Consider the following 27610-nt stretch of genomic DNA (forward strand, 5'->3'; position numbering starts at 1 on the left):
ACGATCATGGGGGCTGGCAGGGCTAAAATCTACAGGCTGGGTATTCAGGTAAGAGTTGGTGTTGCTGCCTTAAGCCTGAAATCTGCAGAGCAGGACAATAGGTAGGAAACTCAGGTGAGATTTCTAGGGTACAGTCTTGAGACAGAATTGCTTATTTTTTGGGAGACCTCAGGTTTTGCTCTTAAGGCCTTTGTCTGAATAGACAAGATCCACCCACATAATGGAGGGTAATCTGCTTTACTGAGTCTACTGATTGAAATGTTAATCTCATCTTTTAAAAAAACGCCATCACAGTAACATCTAAAGTGGTGTTTGACCAAACAACTCGGTACCATGGCCCAGCCATGCTGATACATAAAATTAACCAGCACACATGGTTAAGTTAAAGGATCCAACAGTAAATACTCAGGGAATCTCCATCAAATACTAAATTCTGGACACTGTAGGTCTGAAAACCCACTCGCCTGTGGCATTTCTTAATGCTGTGAGAGATATTGAAGCACCTGATTTGTTTTCTGCCCCCTGGGATTTTCAGAATTCCACTGCACCCTCTAAGTCTTAGAAGGCATTGCCTCTCAGCTCAGGAATGAGTGAGTCATCATTGACTTCCTCTTCATCCAAGTCAGTTCTGTTCCTTCAGCTCTTCACTTCCCAGCATGCTGAGACTCCTTGGTCAGCTCCAGGTGCCCCTCTTCTAACCTGCTTTCCACCATGGCCTCCAAGACCCAAGAAGAAGGGAGCTGCAGGAGCCCTCTCCCCTCTCTGAGGTATAAGGTTATCCCAATCCTGTTTCATTTGTGGATCCCATCTTGTTTTACAGTTGGTTTTTTGCTTTACTTTTCTTTGACTGGACACTCCTCAGCTATTCTTACAGACTTCCAGTGGGCCTCTTGAATCTTCTCCTGTCCCTGTAGCAGAACCCTGGGTTGTAACCCTGTTACATCTAAAATAATTTTCACAGGAGAAATGTTGCTGAGTGTGCTACATAGAGGTACGAAGTGATGAGCATGGCAACAACCATTCTACTATTTCTGTTGCTTTGCTCAAAGATCCCCAGTTAAATAGAATAATTATTCTAGAAATGGTTCTGCCAAGCAGACACCCCAGCTCCCAGTTTGTTGACTGACAAAGTGGAAAATCTCATATTTTGTAGCAAACTGCTTCATAAACCTGAAGGGAGTGTGTTCGTCCACAGCTCCATTCTGGAATGAGAAGTGCTGAATCCAGTTCCCTTGATTCACAGCCAATACCTGCCCAGGCTGAACTGGCTTGTCCTATGGTCATATGGCCTCTGTTCCAAAAGGTGTAGACTGGGTGGGAAGGGGGTTGTAGTGGGGATCAAGGTCTTGGGTTCTGTGCAGCCTTGGGAAAGCCTTTTACCCAATCTTCATTTCGCCACTTCAACTTTAAAATGAGGATAACAACACTTACCTACCTGCCATAGATCACCCAGTTGTTATGAGGATCGAAGGATGCTTGTGAAGGTCATGTAGTGTGCCATACAAATATAAAATAAAAGGGGTAACACAGTATCTTCAATTGCTTCAGCAAAATAACAGCAGCAGACACTTAAATTACACTTTCATGTGCTCTCTCTCTGAGCTTCACATACGTTGACTCATTTAATTCTTAGTCCTCTGTCGAGGGTCCCATTATCCCCACTTTAAAGTTGAATAAACTGAGTCCCAGGGAGTTTATGGAACATTCCCAAGGTCCCAGAAAGACTTAGTGAAGGTGCAGCTGAGACCCATAAAGTCGGCTCTGGGGTCTGTGTTCTTAGCCATTATCCTACGTTGCTTCTCCTACTATACCCTACTTTCCATAGCACCTCACACAGGGTTACTATGCCACATAAAAATCAGCCAACATAAAAGATACCTAAGTCCTGAAAAGATATAAAGAAGTGTAGCTTTCACCCTAGATAACAGGCTTTCAGCAAATATTCGTTATGTGAAAGAGTGATCTACTCAGACAACATTTCTTCAATCTCTTTATTAGTGAAAATTGTGACATCTGAAAAGTATCAAACTGGAGTTGGAGTTTCTAATGAAGAACTCAGCAAGCCAGAGGCTTCCTGATAACATGCAAATCACAGAGAATATGTCTGCCTGGCCAACTCCTAGCTCTGTTTCATCCCATAGCAAAACCAAGGAGTCTCCTTTTTTCTTTACATTATCCCCATGTAAGACATTACAGAGTGAAGAAAAAAAAAAAAAAAAAAAAAAAACTCTGCTTTGAAGAGCTAAGGGCTTGTGTTTTGGAAAATTGTTCTTGGACATCTCTTTAAATATTCTCTATCTTAATTGGTATTAGTGGTATATCTTGCTAAACCATCCAAAACCTCTCCATACTAAATTAATACATTTATTTAACTGAATTTTTTTAAAAAGAAAATTTTCATATGCTACTTTCTTCAAACAGAAACTCTGATGTCAGAATTAAACCTTTGCCCTAGGACCCAGGCTGGCGACTCTCGTTCTAACTTGACCTAACTGGATGGGGAACGAATTCAACTTTGGATGAAATGTGCCAGTCTTTTCTTGGATCTGACAAGAGATGCTTGCACCTCTTCTGAAACAACCTGTATTAGTTGTACTTGGTAGGAAAAAGTTTTGAGTTTTCTTTGTCACTTGCTCACACTAGCCTACCCATGCTTTGCCAATATCCCGTTTAATAAGTGTAGTGTCCACCATGAATCCCAGACGTGGACCAAGCTACAGAGTGGAGAATTAAACAGATCCTTTCTCTTGTTCTGGCTGATATACTACTATTAATACCATTTTAGATATCATTAACAGAACTAGATATTGAGACCACAAAGGTCAAATCAAAGACCTCCTTCCTGTGCATCAATTTGTACCTAAACTCCCCAATAAAACATTTAGCCTGCATTTGGCTCTAAAGAAATCCTGAATATAAATGGCAAAAAGCCAGACCTAGCAACGAATGGGTAGATTTGACGGAGTAAGAAGAAAGTGATAGCCGTGTTAGCCCATCTGGAGAATGAAGAATTGGAGTGTCGTAGAGCAGGGGTCAGCACATTTTTCCGTAAAGTATTTTCAACCTCACAGGTCATACGTTCATGCTCACAACTGATCAACTCTGCCGTTGTGGCACAAAATAATAATAACAATAACAGATGATAACAATAAACAAATGGCCATGGCTGTGCACCCATACAACATTTTTTATGGACACTGACATTTGAATCCCATATAATTTTTATAAGCCTTTTGATTTTTTTTTTCAACCATCTAAAAACTGTAAAAGAGCCATTCTTAGCTTGAGGCCATGCAAAAACAGGTAGCAGGTCAGATTTGGCCCACAGACCCTCAGTGGGGCCTGCAAAAGCAATCTTAGAGAATAATTTGGATGACTTGAGTTCTAGTCCCAGTTCAGCCTCCAGCAAGCCCACTTCCATTCAGAGCCCTCCCTCCTCCACCAGTGAAGGGTTCTAACACATGCTCCCAAGGTCCTTTGAGCTCTCAGATGCCATGACCCTGCGATGGCTGCAGGCTGTCCTACTGAGGACTGTCCGGGTTACTTCCAAATCCCCTGCCACAGCTCCCGGATGCTTCCAAACACTTTGTTCTCATGTCACATTTTTCCCTCATAGGAAGGCTCTGTAATTTTTAAGAAGAAAAAATAATTGATTATAGGACCATATCTTGAAGGACATTTATCTTGAAGGACATTTACCCAATGCTCTGAAGCATGCTCGAAAGGAGGTCATGGGAGCAGGGCGCCCCTTGGAAATGTTTAGACAAAATGAGAGATGGGATGCTTTTCTACATAGAAGATGCAAGGTCCACCAAAAGATGGTAATAATAACAATAATAATACAGGACATTGATAAAGCACTAAAAAAACACAGTGTCCCTCTTGTGGTTTCAAATAAAGAAAAGAAAACCCACGCTTTTCTTCAAAGTGAACTAAAAACAGCAGGATTAATATTGATGCTGCAATGGGAAAAGCAAACAGACAGGCAGGGACAGGACTGCATCCAGCCTCCAAAACACATGTAAAGTTGGAGCTAAAATGTCATATGCATATGTAATTTATATGCAAAAACTCTCCTATAACAGGGCCACTGGCTGCCAAGTCTCCTTTTGCTACTTCCCGATCCTCGCTGAAACTCTATAATTTCATATTATCAGTCACCTACCAAGGGCAAGTCTGTCTGAGGAGAACACAGAAACTTTCTTAAGGCCAGGATATTAAATTCTTCTCGCACATCGCTTTCCTGGTAGCTCAGCAGGTTTCAGCAGGAAGACCTATTTTTGCTCCTGTGCGGGCTCTGTCCCTGGCAATGAGTGACTGGAACAGACTGCAGACAACTCTGCCAAGAATCTGAAGCTCTGATGATGTGAGCCAACCTCAGACTAATAATTTTATATCTCAATATAAGCAAAAGAGTTCCATAAAAATAGACCGTTTTTAACAGGATGGTATTCTGTGCTGAGAGAGGGCTGAAGAACGCGGTGCCATGTGAACATCTTTCCCCTATCTGCGGTACCTAACTTTAGCAACTTCCATATGTCTATTTGTCTGATCACTGAACTTGGGGAAAGAATGTTGAATGAGATGTGACTCTTCAAACTCCACGCCTGGGATTCTTCGGAGGTGAAATACCTATCAGTGTGTATATAACACTTCCTTCTTTCAAGTTTCCAGGAGATAGAAAACAAACAAACCCAAGGCTCAGGCTGTCATATTCCTCATCAAATGTATCCACGCACAAGGCCATGTGCGTGTTCCCGCTTGTAAATTAACGAGAAATATATTGACATCACCGAGGGCAGGTGTGAGAATGGGCTGGTTACTCTAAGACATCTTTTTTCTCAACGTTCAAAGCGGTGACCGGATTCTCAGATGGCCAAATCTCATGGCACACACTGATTCAGGTGGTTTCTCCCTAGAGAATTCCCCTAGGATGAAAGTGGAAGAGGTCAGTCTCAGCATGGAGCTTTCCAAGACTGGATGCCACAGAGGGAGGAGCAGAAACCAAAAAAAAAAAAAAAAAAAAAAAAAGTGTGTTTTTTTATTTGCTTGGTGGGACAGGAAGCCCAAGCATAACATCCAGAAAGCAAATCAGCTGGGTTGAAGGGAGAAGAGAAGGCTTAAAGGAATGGTGTAAAGGCTGTTGTGCCCTTGTATATCAATCTGAGTTCTGCAGAGAGACAGAACTAACAGAATATGTATGTTAAGAGACTATTTTAAGGAGTTGACTGATGGGATTATGGGAGCTAGCATGTCCAGAATCCACAAGGCAGGCCAGCAGGCTGGAGATTCAGAAGTGGATGCTGCAGTTGAAGCAGAATTTCTGCCTCTTCTGGAAACTTCAGTTCTGCCTCCAAAGGCCGTCCAACTGATTGGATGAGGCCCACTCACATTATCCAGAATAATCCCTTTTCCTTAAAGTCACTGAATCTACATGCTAACCACATCTACAAAATACTTCCCCAGCAACACCTAGATTCATGTTTGGTTAAGTAGCTGGCTTAGCCATGTTGACACTTAAAACCCACCATCACACCTTGCATGCAGAAATTAAATTAGGCATGGCTGGGGAAAAGGATCTGCTCAGTGAGAAGGAAACGGGTGGTCTTGACCACACGACAGAGACGCAGGAGGCCAGCTATTCCGAGGATTGGTCCAGAAGACGTAGGCTGAGTTCCTACCGCGTGCCAAGCACTGTGCTCGACGTGGGGGAGTTAAACATGGAGCTTCCAGTGCAGGCGAAACAGACAAGGGGAACAACACTGAGGATCATTGGATAAGACAGTGATAATTCCTCACCTAAATATCTTCCTCAGTTTTTATGTATGTGTGTGTGCAGAGGGAAAAGAGGTGTTCTTTTTGGTCTAGGTAAGGAATGGGAAGAAAAGAACTGACATAGTAGAGGTGGGGAGTGATGGTCATTTTGGGGTTCTGTAAAAGTCTTGGGCACCCTGATCTTTCCAGGATCCTAAGTCCACACATCAAGAGCACCACTAGTAATACAGGCAAATCAAAATCCACAAACATTTACATGAAACACAAATGCACTGTGTGACAAATTTGCATGAGAAGTTAAATATGATCTTTTAAATATCTCATACAAATCTAGGAGACTCACGGGGACAAACAGAGAAAAACATCAGTAGTCCTTTATATTTATCTTTTCATTTTTCCTTCCTGGACTGAAGATTGTAACCCTCCCTAAGATTTCATTATTGCCTCGGAACTTGTGAAATACGATATTGGCATTATTTCTGACATTTCTTCAAAATAGGACCCTTCTCCTCAAAAGATACATTACATAATAAGACCAAGTTGACTGTGGGAAGTCCATGAAGTAGGAAGAAGATAGGATTTGGAAGCAGGAGATCTGGATGGGAGTTCCAGCACTTTCAGTGATGAACGATGTCCCCCCTAGGTGAGACATTCAGCCCAGGAGGTGGTCAGGGACAGTGGATCACAGAGGAAGCTCTGGGGCCAGCCTGCCTGGGCACCTCACAGCTCTGCCACTTGCTAGCTGTGTGACCTCAGGTAACTTGCTCAGATTCTCTGATCCTCAGTGTATCGATCAAATAAGGAAGAAAATAATCCCTCTGTGTTGAGCCATTGTGAGGACTGAAATGGCACAGATAAAGCATGAATACAGCACCTGGCTTTGAGTCTGTGGTTATTTTCTGTATCTTTAAGGGGAAACAATTACAACAGCATCTGCTGTGCCTATTTCCCAGACTTATAGAAGAATCAAAGTCAGACGATGTGAGTGAGGGCTCAATAGAAGCAAGCCAGGCACTGTACTAATAGGTGCTGGCTCTCATTCCACGAACAGTGCTCTCTGAGTTGAGCTCCGGGACCAATGCAGACCACTTCATCTCATGTGCTGGTGGCTGGGCTCTCCTGGTGGCCCCTCCACAAGCTATCTTCTCCCTTTTCCTGCTCCTTTTTCCTAGCTGTCCAGCAGTGACCCAGGCAGCTGTCCTGTCACCTCTAGTAACCCCGGTCACCATCACTGAGTCAGGGTGGTGACAGTGACATCCGCAAGTCTCCACCTCCTCCTTGTCATCTTCTGTCTCATCTGCTGCTGCCTGCCCAGAAGCTGCCATAAAACTTTTTCCCCCGTGGAAGTCCAAGGGAACGCTGGAGACCTGGTCCCAAGACTGTCTCCAACATCAATGTCATGTGTGACCTTGAAGAAAACACTTCCCCAACCAGGGCCACTGTTTCCTCATTTCTGCTGAAGGAAGCTTAGTCTTGGACAGTGGGCGACAGGAAGGTCCAGAGAGCAGGGCAAGGGCTTCAGAGAGCATGATGGTGGGGGTGTATATCGAACCCATTCTCACACACAGGTGGAGCACACCTCTGAGCTCCAGGCCCCTGGGCATGATTGAGAAATGTTATGAATGAGAAAACAACAGAGTACCTTGTTCACCAAGTGCTCCTCTCTAGAGGCAGATAGACCTGAAGTCCCAGCTCCAGCACTAACTAGAAAACTCTGTTTCCTCATCTGTAGAATGGGGATAATAAAAGGGACCTATCTCATAGGATTCTATGTGTGAAGGTTAATGAATTATTACATGCTGAGCTTTTAGGATAGGATCTGGTCAATAAGAAACACTTACAAATGTTAGCTAACCTAACTCATAATATTAAAATTATGGCATATTATCTCATTTCATCTTATATCATTGAGTTTATTTTATTTTTCCAACAACCTTATGGGTAGGTTACTACTGTTTCACAGACAAATAAACTGAGGCACAGAGAGGTTAAAGGATTTCCCCGAGGCCATGCAGGCAGTAAGGGATGAAATTAGGGATCTAACCCAGATAATCTAGCACCAGAGTTGATGCTCGTAACCTCCACACTGTATCTCCTTTTGGTTCTTTGCCAGAATTCTATGAATGTGTGGGAGACAAACAAAAGGATAAGAATTAGCTATCTAGAGCAATGAATTCTGAGACTGTACCAATCCTAGCACTCTATAATTAATCTACAGGGTTGTTTTTCCCACCTTAGCCCGACTTCCTTCACTTCCCAGCATACTTCAAACCCTCTTTGCTTCCTAGATTGCATGCGTGCACTCAGAAAATATCACAGTTACATTAATAACTCCAGGAACACAAGATTAGGAATGTATATGTTCCTGGGAAAAGTTCTATAAGGCATCCACGCCATCAGTGGATAGCAGCAGTGCTACCTGCCATCTTGGAGTCTCTGCACCCTATGAATGAACAATCCCAATGACTCTGAGTGTCTTCAGAGAGAAGCCATTGCAAAATGGACCAGATTTACCTTTAGGGTTTTCCGAGTGAGCCAGGGGATTTCATGAGTGCCACTCTTTTCCCATTTGGATTCTCTTACGTGGAAATCACTTCCCCATTGCATACACAAACAAGGTAGGGCAGACCTAAGATGATCGCTCAGGTTTTGTTTTCTAGAGGCCCCTTAAAATGAAAAAGGAAATGGAAAGAAGAAAAAAAAGTAACAATAATCATAGTAATAATAGTAAATTCTGATTCTACCATTTATTGAGCTCCTGCTCTCTTCTTGGATATTATTGTACAAATTAAGCCATGGAAGAGTAAATCAAGTAGCTGGATCTCCAAGGGCAGAGCAGGAGAAAGGGCTCCAGCTGAGCATGCTCATTTCTACTCCCAAATTTAGCAATCAAGTAACTCAATCTACCTACTTGAGAAGAGTTAGGGTGAGGCAGGTAACCAAGAGTATTCCTCTAACAAGTGTCTCTCCACTTTGAAGGAAATATCAAGAGTGGAGAATGGATACTAACACTAATAACCCCTGTAAACACTCATAACTCACTCCTGCTAACAATTTCCATCATGGAATCTTTCAAAGTACCTATCATAGACCTCCCTAAGAGTTTATCTTGTCCCATTTCATTCCTCCACCCTCTGCCTAAGCAGTGACCAAGAAAAGGGTATTAACCAATTTATTTACTGCTTGTAAATAATCACCAGTTACTTAGGAAAAAGGAAAACTGGGTTTTAAGGTGGTTTACAACATTCAGGCACAGGTAACAGGGGTATGACAAAACTTCCACTTCTAGTCATGATGGAATAACTAGTACTAGATTATTTCTACTGTTGAAAACTACTGTAAAACTGGGCAATATCTGAAGAAAATGTTTTCAGATATTGGACAAGAGTCATCATAGGATTATGATCCCTGAGAGAAAGTAAATGTGTGAAGTAAGTGCTACAATTGTTCTGGCTTTCTGCTTGAAGGTGTTCTACGCTCTGCAGGATAAAGAGGTGGAGCCCAAAAAAACATAGTGGAGTTACTGGACTGAGAAGGCAGAGATTAGAATTTGGGACTGTTGAGGGGCACTGGAATTTACACAGTGGGGTGCCAGAGAGGAAGGAGATGCACAGAAAGGGAAATTCAAAATCTCCATAGGGATTCTTTTAAGTCTCTGGCCATATACTGAACTGTGCATGTGCATGAAAAGACTTCATTTTGGTCTAGCAGGTAACAGCTACTGGGAAGCTATAAGGTGAATAGAGATTTTGAAAATCATACCGTGCTAGTAGTTGGTGCCCTTCCGAACAGACAAGGGACAAAGACCTCAATAGACTCTCCAGGTGTTCAGCTGAATCTCCAGAAAGGCCAAATCTTAGAATTAGAGTCATACTAGCCCTTAAGTAAAGTCTACACTAGACCCACAATAACAAAGCTTTAAAACAAGTCTTAAAAGGATCAGACTGATCCACCAATAAATTAACTACCGGCCAAAACAAAACCCAACAATTTCTAAAGGAAGACAACAAAACCAAGACTCTCATCTATATAACAACCACAATATCCAACATATGATCAAAAGTTATTGAACACGAGAAGGAGCAGAAAAATATAACCAATAATCAAGTGGAACAATGTCAATAAACATGGACACATATATAATAAAGATATTAGAACCAGCAGAAAATCATAAGAAACATAAAAATCTTTAAGTATCTAAATGAGACACTAGATATAATGAGGAAAGAAATAGAAAATCTCTGTAGAAAAATATAGACTATTTTAAAAATTACTAAGTGGAAAATTCTTGAACTGAAATATAAAATAAACCTGAATAGAAAAATTCACTGGATGTGTTGGAATATCAGCAAATTAAACACTGCAAAGAATCAGTATAATTAAATATAGGGCAATAGACACTATTCAAAATAATGCATAGAGAAAGGGGGTAGGAAAAAATATAAAGAGCCTAAGCGACCTGTGAAACAATATCAACTGATCTAATATATGTATAATCCCAAATATATGCAGAGAAGAGAGATTAAGATAGAAAAAATATTTTATAATATAATGGTCCAAATTTTCTAAATTTGATGAGATTAACTTATACTCCAAGAAATTTGGCAAAGTCCAAGCAAGATAAACCAAAGAAAACAACAACAACAAAAATAAACACACTTCCAGAGACATCATGGTCAAATTGCTGAAAACAGAAGATAAAAATAAAATATTAAAAGCAGCTAGAGGCAATTTAAAAAAACTATTACTCACAGAAGAACAATGGTAAGAATGACTACTCTTCTCATTAAAAATAAAGCAGATCAGAATACAACAAAACAACATCTTCAAAATGCTGGGGAAGGGGGGAGCTGTCTATTTATAATTCTATATCCAGCAAAAATATTCTTCAAAATAAAGACATTTTTAGATAAACACAAGCTGAGCTAATCCATCACTAGCAGACTTACCCTCTCAGAAATGTTAAAGGAAATTCTTTATGTTAAAGAAAAATTATACCAAATGGAGGCTTGAATATATATAAAGTAATGAAGAGCCTCAAAAATGGCAAATATATGGATACATTTAAAAGACAAGATTTTTGTTTCTTAATTTCCTTAAAAGATAATTGATTATTTAAAACAACATTAATAAATTATATAATTTATAACAGATGGAAGTACAATGTATGATAACAGTAATACAAACTACAGAAAGGATAAATTGAGATTTAGTGTTATAAAGTTCTTACTGTATATGTAAAATGGTGTCATATTAATTTGTGATAGATTGTGATAAGTTAAACATGCATATTGTAATCCCCAGAGCACCTCTTTAAGAGAAATAACACAGAGGATCCTTTCATGGCCTTTTGGCTAAGATAAGCGTGAAAAAAGAACACAGAAATATAGCTAAAGAGCCAATGTACCAGATAAAATCAAATACTAAAAAATACTTATTTTTTAGAAAAAGTAAAAAAGAAAAAGAAAGAAGAAAAATTAAATAAGACAAGCGAAATTTGAATAACAAAATGGTAAAGCAGGCTTAAACTCAACCACAACAATAGTTGCATTAAATATAAATGGACTAAATATTTTAATTAAAAGGCAGAGATTTTTCAGACTGGACTAAAACATTAAGACCCAACTACATGCTTTTTAAAGGGATGTACTTTAAATAGAAAGAAGAACATGCCCTGAGCTGAGGAGCTTTTGAGAGACTGTGGGAATGCAGGAAAACACCTCAACACAGCCACCCCAAGATAATCCAGACATTCATGGGTCCCAGAAGATCTAATTCAGGAAATGAAACCAGAACATGAAGCCCTAATGAACAGACATGGGAAACAAAAGCACAGCTTTCAAGGCTAGCCAATTTTTGAAAGATCCCAGCAAGTGTTGAGTTTGGGAAAGACTTCACAGTGAGCTGAGCCCAGGCTCTGGGTAAAATCTTTTGGCAAGACTTTGACATGTAATGTGACCTGGCTGGATTCATGATAGTTCCCAAATCCAGAAAGATACCTTCCAGAAAGATGAGGCAAAGTAACTGGGCAGATAGAGTGGGGATCTAAAGAGAGTCCCTGGCTCAGGATCATGAGCCATGGTGGAGTAAGCGGAGCTTTGGCTTGGATCCTTCCTGGCACTCAACATACACCCTAGTCTATCCAATTCTGGGTATGGCTGGAAACTCAAGTTTTTATTTATTCCGTTTCTACACTAATTCACAATGAATTTGGGGCAATGTATAAAAATATAGTCAACACTAAAGAAGAAAATATGTTCTTGAGGAAATCAGGCAGAGGGAGGAAAGGGAAGCAAAATCAAAAAGCCTGGAGTCTGCATACTGAACAGACTCACAGAATGTTTAGAAGTGAGCCAAAAAATTGCTTCTGAGACTCCACAGAAGCAAGACAAACAAAGAAACACAGCAAGCCCTTCTGGGTGGCAGGTTGGGGACACAGCTGGATGAGCTCATAGGTAAAACAAGATGAAAACTGTAGATGGGATTCATCTATTAATGCATCTGTAAGGAACTTCCCCCAGACAGGATCAGAGGAAAACACTGGAGGCTAATATTTTGCAAACTGCAGTCACTCCTTCAAAAAGTCATTATGGAGTACATTCTGGGTGCCAGGCACCGAGCTAAACACAAGAGGAATTATGTGAGTAAAACAAGTGATCCCTGCCCTTTTGGACATTAGAGTCTGTCAGGGAGGCATGTGTTTATTTGTTCTTGTTGGGCATCTAGATCCTGTTGTAGATGCTGGGTTACAGCAGTAAACAAATGATCAGAAATGTAAATGTAACAAATGTCACGACAGAACAATGTGGAAAATGCTGGGGACCATGACATCAAATCAGGGATCTAGCCAGGACTTGAGAGAGTCAGAGGCTGGAGAACAGGGAAGGCAAGGAGTAGCATTTGAACTGAGCTTTGACGAATATAGAGACAGGATTAACAGGCAGAAGATAAGGGACTATACCAGATGGGAACAAGCACACATCCATGAAGGACATGAGACAGGAAACCGCATGGTGTGTCTGAGGAGCAGGTGGGGCTGGGGCACAGGCTATAGAAAAAGAGTTAGGGGGCTAGAAACAAGGACAGGAACAGACCTGACAGGATGGCATTGCTCCTATGATGGATTCAGGACTCAATTTTAAGAGCCATAGGAAGCTGTTGAAGGATTTTAAGTTGGAGCATGATGGTATAATCAGATTTGTATTTCTGCAAGATCATTCTGGCCTATGTGGGGAATGACTTCGAGCAAAGTGGAATGGACACAAGGAGAACAAACAACAGCTCTTTCAGGGATCCAGGAGAGAGACAGGGCAGCTTGAACCAGGGCGGATGGTCTGAAGATACAGACAAATGAATAGATGCAAGAGATTTTCAGGAAGCAAAATAACAGTCTTCAACTCTTCATTTGCAAACCTTTCCTAAGGAAGGCTCTGATCTCTTCACACTGAGCCCGGTGGTTTTCACATCACCAAAAAGATCCCTGGGATGGTGGAAACAGATGAGCACAATGGTTAATGGCATAGACTCTTGGTCAAGTTATGCAACTTTGCCCTGAGCCTCAGCCCTCTCTTCTATGACATGATCTCCCAGTGGGCTTCTGAAGACTGCACAAGCACATGTGATTGCCCTCCTGTTCTCTGGACACAATAAGCAAGTGTCCACCTCTGGCTCTTTGCACTTCCTGTTCCCTCTGCTCTTCCTCAGCTATCCACGTCTCACTCCCTCATCTCCTCAATTTCTCATCTCCTACCTGCCAGATGATGCTGTGTAAAAATGCAAACTCTGTTTGACCACTCCCCCAACACACCCTCTCTCCCTTCCCTGATTTATTTTTTCTGCAGTACTCATCATTCTTATTTTGCATATCTTCCACTAAAATAAAAGCTCCATGAAAGCAGAAATTTTTATCTTTGTTCACTACTGTATCCACAGCACGTGGTGCATACTAGACACTCAGAACGTAGCTCTTGAATGAATGAATAGATCATGTTTGAAAATCATGCAGGCCATATTAATTGCCCAAGGAATAAAAGCGATCAGTCTGTTGACAACACCAATAATACTAATTTTAAAAATTATAATATAAATTCCTTCTTCTGATGCCTTCCACAATGCCAGTTTTCTGTTTGGAATGATTTCTTTCATCACAATGACTACTTGTTTTAGCAATTATGAAAACAAATCTTTCTCACTGGCCTCAGTGTTGTTCATTGAAATCGTGCCCTGACTTTTTTAATTAAAAAAAAGCACAAACCCACAGCATTCTAGGTTGACAAGGACTACAGGGCAGGGCTTAGACTTTATCCCTTAGGATGAAGCCCACAGAGGTTCCCTCTTTCTGCCCAACTTCCTCAGAGCTCATTTTACTGCCACTGGGTTGATCTGAAGGTCAGAGATGCTGAGGCTGTGTCTGCTGCTCACCAATGCATTATCTATTTATATATGTTGCCATTATGTGTAAGGAGCTGAAATTGGAAAGAAGGTAAATAGGACATCTTGATTCTGAGTTACATTTTCCTGTAGTGCAAATGAAACACGATTCATTCTATTCTTACTGCATTGATCGGTAATTTTCATTTTCTAATTTCAAATAAAACCTCTTGCTGCAGTCAAAAGTGGTCGGCTCCTGGATGTAACTTCACAGCTCATTTTAGCTTCATCGCTTAAAGACGTTCTGTTACCATCAGTCTTAAGTGGTAATTCCACTTTTCCAATTAGACTGTGGGAACGAACCAGATAAATGGACTCTTATCCCCCAAGCCATAATCTCAGTCCAGCCATCAAGACTGGGACAATGAGCACCCCAGGAGCTCTTTCCTGTCATTCCACTCCAGAGCCACAGCCCTCCCCGTGCACCCTTTCTAAATAAGCCACGCTTTGAGGGGCAGTTGTATTTTGAGATGTTGACTCCCAAGTGATTTGGACTTCTTTTGAATAGTTCTAACATCCAACACAGTAAACGCCCAGATACCAAGTGGACAGGGCTCGTTTTTAGCATCATCCAAAAGGTAACCCCTTCTATCATTCTTCCTTCCCTCATCGATGTGCACACGCGTGTGCATGCGCACACATACACACGCGTGCACGTCATCTAAACCAGCTGCAGATGCAGAGGCGCCTGTGTCGTAGCATAAAGACCTAAGACTTCATATCAGTAGGCATGAGTTCAAGCCCTGGTTCCACTGTGGGGCCTTGAGCAAGTCATTGCCTCCTTTGGGATGTTAGTTTTCCATATTCATGAAACAGACAGGCAATTTTGAAAAACTATGTAGCACACAGGGATACTGGGAAAGTGAAATGGCATTAGACACAGGAGAGCATTCTAGGGACTGCCAGTATGAGGTCAGAAGACGGCCTGATGGGGGTTGGAGTGGGTCCTGGAGAATCTGATAGGCTTGCTGGCATGGGGCGTTGCTTCATTCCATGTAGCAGGCAGCATTTCATTTCCCCAGCTCCACTGAGGCTTAGTTGCTTTGGCAACAAGAGGAAGAAAATAAGCCTCATCCTCAGGATCTTAGTAGTCTGCTGTGGAGACTCAGTGACGTCTTGCACATGAAAGAATGTTAAAAAGTAAATGCCATGTGAATATATATGATTATGGTTGTGATCAATGTTGTTATTAACTACATAATTCAAATATGCACTTCGTGCATCCTATGATGACCACATGACTAGCCTTTGTGGATGGAGAAACAACGTGGAGACCAAGATAGACATTCCTCTGAGAAGGGCAAGACAAAAACACAGTCGAAGCTGGGGGCCAGACTGCAAGAGAAAGAAACTGGTTATCCCTTGCTCCTGGGCTTCAGGCTGATTTCTTTCTTCTGAAGTCCTTTGGTCATTTAATTCATGGGCTAGACACCTCATGTGTCTCCACTGTACAGAATCACCAGTGACTTTCTTTGAGGTCCTAAGTTACATTTCCTTCCCTCTGTGCTTCATGGATCTAGCATGCTAATCCTGTTTCTTGAATTTATGACTGCCCAAAGCCCCCTTCTCTTTGCCTGTTAATGGCAAGTATGAATTTTTCATACAACAGGGAGAGAGAAAAAAGAGAAGTCAGCTCAAGAATTGCTTTGGATAAGTTGTTTCTCCAGGTTTCTGCCCCCAGGGATCCCTGGCACATCCTTACATCTTCCAACATGATTCTATGGAAAAGAAGAGCCTTTGGGGTCAGATCCCTCTCTCCAGATGTGAATCCTGTCTCTGCCATTTACAAGCTGTGTGAACTTGGGCCGGTTATTTCACCTCTTCAGTACTGCCTTTCTCAACTCTAAAATGGGAACAACATCAGCTTCAAAATGTTCTGGCGGGGAGCCAACAAAATAATGGATGTAAGGTGCCTTGCAGAGTAAAATCAATGTTAACCTCCTTCTTACTCCTCTTCCTTGAAGTGCAGGAGGATAATTTTAGCAAGGGAGAGATTGGAAGTGAAAACTATTACAAAAGGGATGAATGGCCTATAACGGAGAAACGTAAGTTGCTGAAAATAAACTTCAAGCCCTGCAGAAGACATCATTTGGTAGCTCAGATTCAGCGGTAGAGGCCTGCACGCCTCTGGGTGGGTAAACGTTTATCAGACACCCCTGCAGTTCAATCTGCATCACTTACTTCTGCCAAATCTCACGCCCTCTCTTAGCCTCAGTTTACCTCAGCCTGAAAATTGGGTAATTCCTTCCATTTCACGTCTGTGCTGTGATGACCAATGAAGAAAAACAATGCTGTTAACAGTTGGATTTGTGGAGTCCTCAGGGTGGACAAAGTCCTGAAGAGTTAAAAAGTCTGCAAGACACTTTTTTGATTTTTGTCTTTTCCTTTGAATTATCATATAAAACATTACCATTTAAAGAGCCAAAATCTCCTTTACTGTATTAATGCGTGATTGCAAAACACTTTCAGAGGGTAAGACGATCATTTCTTACAGTTTCTCATTTATTTGAGAGGGTCTTTAAAGTTTGCTTTCTTTTTTTTTTTTGAGACGGAGTCTAGCTCTGTCTCCCGGGCTGGAGTGCAGTGGCCAGATCTCAGCTCACTGCAAGCTCCGCCTCCCGGGTTTACGCCATTCTCCTGCCTCACCCTCCCGAGTAGCTGGGACTACAGGCGCCCGCCACCTCGCCCGGCTAGTTTTTTGTATTTTTTTTAGTAGAGACGGGGTTTCACCATGTTAGCCAGGATGGTCTCGATCTCCTGACCTCGTGATCCGCCCGTCTCGGCCTCCCAAAGTGCTGGGATTACAGGCTTGAGCCACCGCGCCCGGCCTAAAGTTTGTTTTCTAAGACAGCACAAAAGGTCTCTGCCACATTCAAGTTTAAGAGACATACAGGAGGCCGGGCGCGGTGGCTCACGCCTGTAATCCCAGTACTCTGGGAGGCCGAGGTGGGCGGATCACAAGGTCAGGAGATCGAGACCATCCTGGCTAACACAGTGAAACCCAGTCTCTACTAAAAATACAAAAAAACTACCCGGGAGTGGTGGCAGGCACCTGTAATCCCAGCTACTTGGGAGCTGAGGCAGGAGAATCGCTTGAACCCGGGAGGCGGAGCTTGCAGTGAGTTGAGATGGCACCACTGCACTCCGGCCTGGGCAACAGAGTGAGGCTCTGCCTCAAAGAAAAAAAAAAAAAGACACAGAGGACAGATGCAGAGACTGGAGCCACCCAGACGATCAATGCCAAAGTGTTCCCTTCCCCAGGGCCCTGTGACCCCAAGTCACGGCTCCCATGGGTGTGTCCTGGAGATCACCAGGGCCCCCGCCGCAGGGCCAGTCTGCAGGGCACAGTCGATCTCACTATTAAGCATCTCAGCCGGCCTCCCGTAACCAGGCACTGTAGAAAGAAAGTCCTTTTCAAGGAACTGTCTGCAGAGAGGACTCTTTAAAAAGGTAGAGGTCTCCAGCCACTGTGGGAAGAGAGAACTGGGTGAGGAGCCCGGCACAAGAAAGAACAACCCACCGCTCCTTGGGCGATGAAACACATTCCATCAGAGCTGAGATAGAAATGGCTTCTGTCTCCTTTTGTTTCGGGGAACAGCCCAGCTGGGGCGGGCCTAGGGGCAACCACAGCAAGCAGTCACACAAAGCCAGTAACATGCCCCCTGAGCCCTTTCCCATTAGGCCTGAGGCAGGCACCCGTGTTGCAGATAATAACTGGCCACTTTGAGACATCTCGGACAGAGACAGGGGTCTGGGTCGAAAGACTCCGTGCAGAGGAGACCATCAGCGGCCCTTCTCCCCGCCGGAGTGGGTGCCCTCGGCCCGTTCCGGGACTGCAGGAGAGATTCTGAGTCCTCTGCGGTGCGGGAGAAGCCCGGGCCGCCAAGAACTTCGCGTCCCTTCCAGCCTCTGGAATTTGGCAAGAGCCGCGGACCCTAAACCCAGGCCCGGGAGGAGCTGGGCGCGCCGCTCTCGGCGCAGCTCTGGGCCTGCACTGTGGGATTCCGCTGTCGCAGCGATCAGCTCACGCGTGGGGACAGAGGAGGCCGAACAGATGCCTACCACGGCACCAGCTGCTGCGCCGCGCCCCGGGCACGTGGAACGCCGAGAGCACTGTGAGAATGGAAGCAGGACGAGCTCGGCCGGCCAGGAGCTGGGGCGGGAGCCTGGGCGAGGGGCGGCACCTGCCCGGGGCCCGCACCTGCTGGAGGGCCCGCTCCGCCTTGCGGAACTGAAGGAGCGACTCGCGGCTGCCGCGAGGACCCCGGCGCAGACGCCAAGGAGCTGAAGCTGCGGCCCCAGGGCGACGGATCCCGCGGCTCCGGCTCTCTGGCCCTGGGGTGGCTGCTGCTCGGTGCTCAGAGGGGAGGAGAACCTGGATTGGCACATGCGGGGCTGCTGGGGTCACCCCCAACCCCAACAGGGCGCCCAGAGGCGGGGAGCTCCACGCAGCTGGGTGGGTTGGGGCTTGTTGAAGCGTCCTGGAAGCAGCGTCTTTAAGGTGGGCTCCAGGTCTGTGCACATAGGACCCCAGTCCTCAGAGCCCCACCTTCCAAGAGCCACAGCGCGCGCGCGCTCTGGGAGCAGTCCCCACATCACACTCTCCCGGAGCCTTCGCACTCCCAGAGCCATCGGACTGCTGGCCACAGCTCCCCCAGCTCGCTGCACTTCTGCGTGTGTGTGTGTGTGTGTGTGTGTGTGTGTGTGAGAGAGAGAGAGAGAGAGAGAGAGAGACAAAATCCACAGAATGTGAAATTCCCCACTTTAACCGTTTTGAAATGTACAGTTCAATGGCTTTTAGCACATTGACAATGTTGTGTAACTACCACCACTATCCAAGCCCGATACCCGTTAGCAGCCACTCCTCACTCCCCCTATCCCAGCCCCTGGCAACCACCAATGTGCTTTCTGTCTCCACAGATTTGCCTCTTCTGAGCATTTCCTATGAATGGGTTCACAAAAGATGTGGCCTTTGTAACTGACTTCTCTCATCATGTTCTCACAAGCTTCAGCCATGTTGTAGCATATGTCAGTGCCTCATTCCTTTTCATGGTTAAATACTATTTTATTGTTTGCATATACCACATTTTATTTCACCAGTGGATGGATATTTGCGTTTTGCTCAACCTCTTGGCTGTCATGAATGGGGCTGCAATAAACATTTGTTTCAGGTACACGTTTTTGAGTACCTGATTCTAATTCTTTGGGTTATATAGCTAGAAATGAAATTGCTGTGTCATACGGTAACTCCATATATAACTTATTGAGTAATCAACAAACTGTTTTCCACAATGGTTGTCAACATCTTTTTGTTATTGGTATATAATGGTTGTATATATTTTGGGATACATGTGATATTTTGACACATGCATACAATGTGTAATGATCAAATCAGGCCAACTGCAACATCATCACCACAAATATTCACCTTTTACTTATGTTGGAAACATTCCGTTTTGTCTGCCACAGCTATTTAGAACTATAGAACAAATTATTGTTATAGAATGTTGCCTTACTGTGCTATCAAACACTAGAATTAATTCCTTCTATCTAACTTCGTGTTTGTACCCATTAACCAATCTCTCTTTATCCCCCTTCTCCCACTTTCCTTCCCAGCTTCTGGTTACCACCAATCAACTCTCTACCTGCATGAGATCCACTTTTTTAATTCCTATATATGAGTGAGAACATGTATTATTTGTCTTTCTGTGCTTGGCTTATTTCACTTAACATAATGACTTCTTACCATATTGATGCTGATGACAAGATTTCATTCTTTTTTATGGCTGAATAGTATTCCATTGTGCATACATGCATGTGAGTGTGTGTATGTAATGTACACATGCAATGAAAGTGACCCTAAGTTATTCATGGTCCCATATATATATATATATATATATATATATATATACACACACACAAACACACACACACACATATATATATATATATCATATCACCTTTTTAAATCCATATATCTACTGATGGAGAGTTAGGTTGATTCTATGACTTGCCTATTGTGAATAGTGCTGGATTGAACTTATTTTTTAAATAGCATTTACCATAAGATACAATCAAGCACATAGTGATTATTTGATCAATATTTGTCTTGCCTCATCAGAATGTAAGCTCCATGAGGCAGCAACCACTGAAGTTCCATTTACTTCCATCTCTCTAGTTCCTAACACAGGGATGAGCCCCAAATGGTGCCCAATAAATACTCATGGAAGGAAGAGAGGAAATATCCACGGATGGCAGAAAGGAAGAGATGGAGAAAAGGAGAAAGAGAGGGAGGAAAAGAGGAGAGATGGAGGAAGAAAGAGAAAAAAACTCATTTGCAAAAATACCCTTAACTATTTCCCTCCCTCTACCCACTGCACTCTGCAAGTGACTTCACAGCTTCTCTTACCAAGAGGTTGAGGCCATCACACCACCACTTGAACCTGGGCAGGCCTTGACCAATAGAATGAGCTGGAGAGGCAGGGTGCCCTTTCTAGGCTTCAGGAAGCCCGTGTGCTTCTGTACTCTCTCAGAATGCTGGCCAGCTGCTGAACGAATGAGCCAGGGCTAGCCTAGTGGATGATAGAGACATTGCCCCAGTCAAACACCAGACACGAGTGAGGATATCCTAGACAGCCAGCCCCCCAGAGAACCAGAGAGGAGCCCCGCCCATGAGATCAATTAAGACTGATCCAGGACAGCCTAACTGCCCAGCTGATCCACCGGCTCACGAGCCCTAATAAATGCATGTCGTTTTAAGTCACTGCATTTTGGGTTCGTCTGTTACACAATAGATAAGGTATACAAAACTGTCTTTCAAAAATCTGTCCCTCTAATGAAATAATGGCATTTGCAACAACCTGGATGGAGTCAAAGACCATTATTCTAAGTGAAGTAACTCAGGAATGGAAAACCGAGTATCTTATGTTCTCACTTGTAAGTGGGAGCTAAGCTATGAGGATGCAAAGGCATAAGAATGATATAATGGGCTTTGGGGGTTTGGTGAGGGGAGGATAAAAGACTACACCTTGGGTACAGTGTACACTGCTCAGGTGATGGGTGCACCAAAATCTTAGAAATCACCACTAAAGAACTTACATAGAACTAAAAAACCACCTGCTCCTCCAAAAAAACTATTGAAATAAAAAATAAATTAAATGAATAAGTAAATAAATCTGTCCTTTTGTTCGTATATCCCCTCACTGTTTAGGCCTCCTCCCAATCCTGTCCACACTGAATCCTTTTCGTTTTTCAACCTCCAATTCAGTCATCCTCCTTCAGGCAGCCTTCCTTGATTTCACCAGCCTATACTACACTTTTCTAAACTTCTATAGCCTCAGTGGCATGGTGTCCTGCTCAAAGTACATTCCAAAACTGTCTTGGTTTGTATGTTAAGCTGATGGGTGACCAACTAGTTTTAAACTCCAGGAGGATCAGGAATTAACTTCTTCCTCCTTTGAATAGCTTTGGAGTCTTATGAATTGGGGCTAACTGACCTCCTTGCCCTTTGCCTTAAAGAAGTTGCACATCTGTAGTCAGGTGCTTGAAAGCGGAAGTTCTTGGTCTGAACCCTGGTTGTGATCCTTCGTATCTGAGTGACATCAGAGCAGTCATGCAATAACTTGCATCTCAGCTTTCATCTGCAAAATGGGCACAGTAATTCCTCCAAGGCGATCCCACAGTTAAAGTGGGTTTGTGTATTAATATTCAGTAAGAGTGAAGCTCTAAGCAGATGTAAGAATTTCTTCTCAGCCCTCATTATCTTCTTTGCCATCTCAACCTGACTTCTTAGTAAAATTGCCTTGTAAAAGAAGTGATGGGCTCCAGCATCTCACCCTGAACTCTCCAGTTATCCTCAATGCTAAAGCAACTACCACGGCTTTGGGAAAGCGGAAAGTGAACCAAGGACTACAGAGCTGGAGCCCCCCCAGCCTCTGCCCTATCAGCTGGCCAACTGACCATTCAACATGCCCTTTGCCATCTGCTGCTTCTGTTATAGCAGAGGTGCTTCACTTACCCTGAGATGCGGGTTCACTTAGTCTGGGGTGGGCCCCAGGCATGGATGCTGTTAAAGCTCCCTTGGTGATTCTGATATGCAGCCAGCATTGAGAAGCACTGCTTCAAAGTAAGCATTGCTTTATTGGTGCATTCATTGGTTTGCTTGTCAAATATTTATTGAGCACATACTATAGGCCAAGCCAGATATAGGTACAGGAATCACCAGCACCCAAAAAAGTGATGAGTCCATGATGGAAACTATTCATGGAAGGAAGGAGGGAAAGAGGGAAGGAGGGAGAGAGGGAAGAGGGAGGGACAAAGGAAGGAAAAAAGAAAAAGAAAAGAAGGAAATAGAAGAAAGAAGGAAGAAGAGAGGGGGGACTCATCCTGCACTTCCTCCATCACCCTGCCCCTGTTGCACCTGTCCTCCTGTCCTCTCACCTCCCACTTCCCCTCAGGAGTCTCAGGAAGCAGGAGTTTGTGCCACATCCACAGCACAAACACAAAAGAGAGAACAGGGCTATTTCAAGCACAATGCTTAAGCACCCTGGGCAAAGGAAACCAGAATCTTGGTGCTGAAAGTGGGTCACCCCAAAAAGACACAATTACCTTTCTTACCCCAAATTGAAGCCAAATACATTGCAAATGGAAGCCACTGGGATCAGAGAAGTTAAGTGCCTTGATGGTAAATGGTCATGTGACAATCTCCTGATGCCAAGTTGGTGTCCTTTCCAGGGTGCCCTGTGCCCTCCACCTCTTCTGTTACGATGACCATGATTGCCACCAGTTCTGAGCACTTCCTGCCTGCCGGGCACTGTGCTAAGAGTGCCCTATGCTATTTCATCCTTACCTAGAGGCCGGCCCTATTACTCCCCTCTAGGGCTGAGGAACTGCGGCTTAGAGAAAACTCATCTAGGAAGTGCAGAACCCGCATGAGAAGCTGGGTCATCCTGGGTGGAGCCGGGGGGAATGTGCTATCCTTTACACCAAGTCGGTCAGAATGTTTATTGCATAATCATTTCTCGTTTTAGAAAGGGTCTGTGTCTTCTTTATCATTGGATTCCTAGCTCTTTGCACCCTGTCTGGCCACACACAGGCACTCATTAAGTTCTTAAAACAGCAGAACATAACTAGCACTTACCACTATTGATAAGTATATATTCATAAGGTGTTTGCTTAATGTCTATCTCTATCATCAGCCTTAAGCCCACAAGGGCAGCGACTGGCTCTGTTTTCTGCATCTTGTATCACCTGCATCCACCCTCTAGGCCCTCAGCAAGCAGCTTTTGAGTAGATGGATGCATGGCTCCGTGGAGATTTGGGTCACAAAGCCAGAACATCGTCACTACTTGATGGGGATAGCTGCTTTCAGATCACCAGAGAAAAGGAAGCTACCCCAGGGGACAAGCCAAGACCCTGAGAGGAACGAGGCCCCCTTAGGTAAGAAATAAGGACCAGAGGCAGAAGGGGCTTCCCTGGCTCCATTTTCAGATGGAGCTTTTTGGAAGCTCTGCCACAGCTTGTTAGCAACACTCACCGGGACCAGGCAGTTAACCAGGAACCAGGTTAGCTGGGAACCAGCCATGAGGTCCGATGTGCTCAGCCACAACTCAAGATGTCGGCAGCTCATGTATGGAGCTCGTGGCCTGGGCTGCTCATCCTGTTCCCCAGTAAGCAAAGGTCAAACACAGCATTCCCCGGCCCCGTGATCAGACGTCCAGTGCTTCACGTTCTTTGCGCTATGTTCACCCAGTTTCAAGGTTGGACTCAAATCCATCCGAGTGTTGTTGGAGGCAGAAACACTGAAAGACGGGCATGCTGTCATTGTGCTTTCTACCAAGGTCACAGTGCATGACCCTTCCCAGCTACACAAAAAGCTGTTGCCATGGGAACCACACAGGGTGTTGCCAACTTGACAAGAGACATTCAAACCAGGAGGGACATTGACCTGACCCTCCCACCCCACATTCTCCCCTAAAGTGCCAGGGGAGAAGGAGCAAAGAGAGTGTCCTTTCCTTTACCTGAAGCACTTGCTTATTCATATGCATTTAAATGAGGATGACAAAGACATAACTTCTATTACAATTTGCTACCAGAGGTGGAGAAAAAAGCTGGAAAGGATGGGGGTGCCATTCATTGCTTTCAGCCTCCCCGGCCCCAGGCCTAGGAAAGAACACAATTCTCTATGTTATTAGCATTTGGTGGGCAAAGGGACAGCTCCCTCAACACGGGGCCATCCCTAATGGATAAAGGAAAAATCAAATATTATTTCTCAGCAGATGTGCCTAGAACTTATTTCTCACGTTACCAAGCCCAACATCGGGGAGGCTTTGCCCAGGAAACCTACATGGCATAGTTCCAAGGTCCTTGAGCAAAGAATGATTTGTACATGGGTGGAAAAGAACTCAGAAGACTTTGTGACCCTTGAAAATTACAGGAAATTCCTATTGCTGTGTCCATCAATAAGGTCTGATGGGAACACAGTCCACGTGTTCATTCCTATATCATCCAGGACAGCTGTTGCCGTATAGTGGCAGAGATGGGTGGGAAAATGGGAGAGCAGGTTGCCAGCCAAGCAGGGCCCAGCACTCCATTGGGCCCACCAGGCACAGTGCCTCAGGCCTCAGTTACTTTTGGGGGCTCACAAAAATGTTTTAATTCTAATTATTTTAAAATCAGAAGAAAACATGAATATAGTAATAAGAAATCCAACCTAGGCTATCTTTGTCTTTATCGTAAATAGACAAAATATTGTATAATATTGTAAAAATAGTATAATATGTTGTAATATATTTTATATTTTCTTACAAAGAAAAGGACCCAAGAAGGTAAAAGTGCCAAGGACCCACAAAAGTCAAGATGTGGCCCTGCCACAAAGCCTGGTGTTTACTCTCTGGCCCTTGCAGAAGGAAGGACTAGTAGATCAAGTCCTGGCTGGGAACCAGGAAATCAAAGTGCTTGCCTATTACTGATGTGCTGGCTGACCTTGAGTAATCCTCTGGTCTTCCCCACACTGCTGGGATTCCCTCCCTGCTCCACCAACTTCCTGGCAGTCTGACCCTGGACCAGAGACTTGATCTCTCTAAGTATTCCGGAAAATGTGGATGATGACAGTCCCACTTTGTAGGGTTCGTGTAAGCAGGGGTAACCTTGCGACCCACAGCACTCAGCCCAGGGGACTTGGCACTTAAAAAGCAGTTCATTCTACAAGGCCAAGAAGCAGGATGAGTCCTTGCTATTTGGACGACAAGGTGACAGACCTCACTTCCCTTGGTAAAGCCCGTCTTGCAAAGCGATCAGGCTTGGGAAGTCTTCCCATGCAAGAAGAGGCCCTGGAAGTCCCCAAATAGCTCTACAGGTTCAAGGGGACTCCCGCAGGCGAGGGGAGCCCTCCCAGGGGCCTCGTCTTGCACTGTCGTCCACCCTGTGGCACCTCTGCCTCGGACACTGGTGGGTCTTTCTGCATCTGGAAACTGCCGCCTGGTAATCTCTACATAACCTTTGCAACGTGCCTGCATATTTCACCCTTCCAGGCGAGCACTCCCATTTTTTTTTTGTCATTCCAATTTCATTTCCTGGGCTGTGTGGACTGCGGGCTCAGCAGTCGCTCCCGTCTGAAGTGACTCCTGGGACCTCCTCACTGTTCTATATGCAAATGGCCTTGCACCTGGGCAGCCGAGCGGGCTCGCAGACAGTTTAGTTATGCAAATCTGATTGATCGAAAGCATATTGCAGGAGCGCGCGCACAGACCTGGGACACTGGCAGCTATATTTCACTGGCTAAATTCCCGAAGAAGGGGGAAAAAATTAAATGCCAGGCATTTTGATGCATATTCCCTTTCAACCCCAGTAGTGCAAGAATGTTTATTTCTGAATGTGTTCAACACTCGGGTTAGACGTTGCTAATGCAATTTTTGCGTGCAGGGTGTGTTATTGCTGAATTAACAGAAGGCTTGTTTTCGGTGTAAAAAGCCAGTTGCTGTGATGTCACAAGCACAATAGGTCTGTCAGTTGATTTGAAATAATTCCCCAGGCAAAAGCAGTAACGGCAGTGTTAAAAAATAATTAGGTCCTTCGGCCTCTAAATGCTCACCCAAGTGGAGGGAGTAACGTTAAGTTCCTCCGACTTTATTCTCTTCTACAACAAAAGGTAAAATAAACCGCAGGGACGCTGATTACATATTGTCATCCTATGTTGAAGGCGTTTGTCTATTTCCCAAACACGGGATTTGAAGAGGGAATATGGAGTAGCAGTAGCAGCTACCGCCTTGGAGGAAATAAATTTTAAAAAAAGAACCTCAAATCTACTTGAATCTGCTTAAAATAATAAATTCCACATCAGACACGTCGCATTCATGCATGTAATTCTGTAATTCCAGAGGTTTGGGAAGCCTGGCTTGTCCCGCTATTCTGCATGGTCCTTATTGATTTATAATCACTGATAAATAAGGTCCACCTACATGGCAGACTATAGCTGCAGAAGGGAAACAGAAAGATATTTTTGCCAGCATCTTTCTCTACAACCCCACCACCCATGGATCAAAATTAAAAATAAATCAATGTTTTATGTGGGAGAAGGGACAGTGATGAGACTGGTAGAAAGACAGAAAGAGTAAACATTGGTGTCTCAACCATTAAAAATGGGGCTACAAAAAGCAGGTCTTGAAAAGTACAGAGCCTTAAGAGAGGAGACGGCAGGGCGTGCAACTTGGTTCAGAAGTTACACTGATTGTGCAGAATGACATTAAAGTCAACGTTAGCAAATACATGCAGTCATTCACTCATTCATTGATGTCAATTACATTACCCTTTGCATATGGCCTTGGACAGCATTAGTGTAGCTGTCTGCATGGAGCTACCTCAGGTGGACACATCCTATGCACATGAATATTTGCCCACAAAACACCTGTCTTTAGCTACAAAGGAAAGGGAAGGAGTGAGATTTAAAGGAGTACTTATGGACAGAATTTGCCACAAGTGACAGACACAGCATGAATCCTTTGTTTGCCCCTAATTTCTTCTTTCTCACTGCCTTGCACACACACAGACACATATGCATATGTGTGCACACATGCACAATACACACTCGCATTGTACACACACATGGACACATGCATGGCCTCATACGTTCACATACACATCAGCATACACCATGCAAACATGCATACATGCACATGTGCACACACATGCAAGCGCACACACATAGTGTTGCAACTACATGTATGCACATGCATGAGTGCACACACACATGCACAGATATACGCATTTGTGCACACGCACATACTTTTTTTTAAAAAAAGCAGCCATCTGACAGGCAAAGCCCAGCCGCAGGGTCAAAAATGAAGACCCTAGGAAAGGTCAAGTTTAATCTCTCCCCACGATGGCCCAGCACACCCCTCCCACCACT

General features: G+C 43.9%; 1 protein-coding gene and 1 long non-coding RNA gene across 3 annotated transcripts in view; both read right to left on the reverse strand.

Annotated features, from left to right (window-relative positions):
• Nucleotides 1–1974: 1974 nt before the first annotated feature.
• On the reverse strand, nucleotides 1975–23114 carry LOC117071437. Of its 2 annotated transcripts, XR_004432294.1 has the most exons (3): nucleotides 22822–23114; nucleotides 20615–20777; nucleotides 1975–3623 (listed from the first exon to the last, which is right to left on the reverse strand). It is a non-coding gene; the product is annotated as an uncharacterized LOC117071437 (long non-coding RNA). The 2 variants fall into 2 exon arrangements; XR_004432295.1 differs by lacking the exon at nucleotides 20615–20777.
• A 457-nt stretch (nucleotides 23115–23571) lies between these two features.
• LOC117069714 overlaps nucleotides 23572–27610 on the reverse strand; it is an 83557-nt gene continuing 79518 nt past the window's right edge. Inside the window, exons 5-6 of the mRNA XM_033188170.1 lie at nucleotides 23741–23863; nucleotides 23572–23619 (exon numbers count right to left, since the gene is read on the reverse strand). Coding sequence (XP_033044061.1) covers nucleotides 23572–23619; nucleotides 23741–23863 — 171 coding nt within the window. The remainder of the gene's footprint in view (nucleotides 23620–23740; nucleotides 23864–27610) is intronic.

Source organism: Trachypithecus francoisi, unplaced genomic scaffold (genome assembly GCF_009764315.1).
Source record: "Trachypithecus francoisi isolate TF-2019V2 unplaced genomic scaffold, Tfra_2.0 Lachesis_group3, whole genome shotgun sequence".
In the NCBI taxonomy this organism is placed as follows: Eukaryota; Metazoa; Chordata; class Mammalia; order Primates; family Cercopithecidae; genus Trachypithecus; species Trachypithecus francoisi.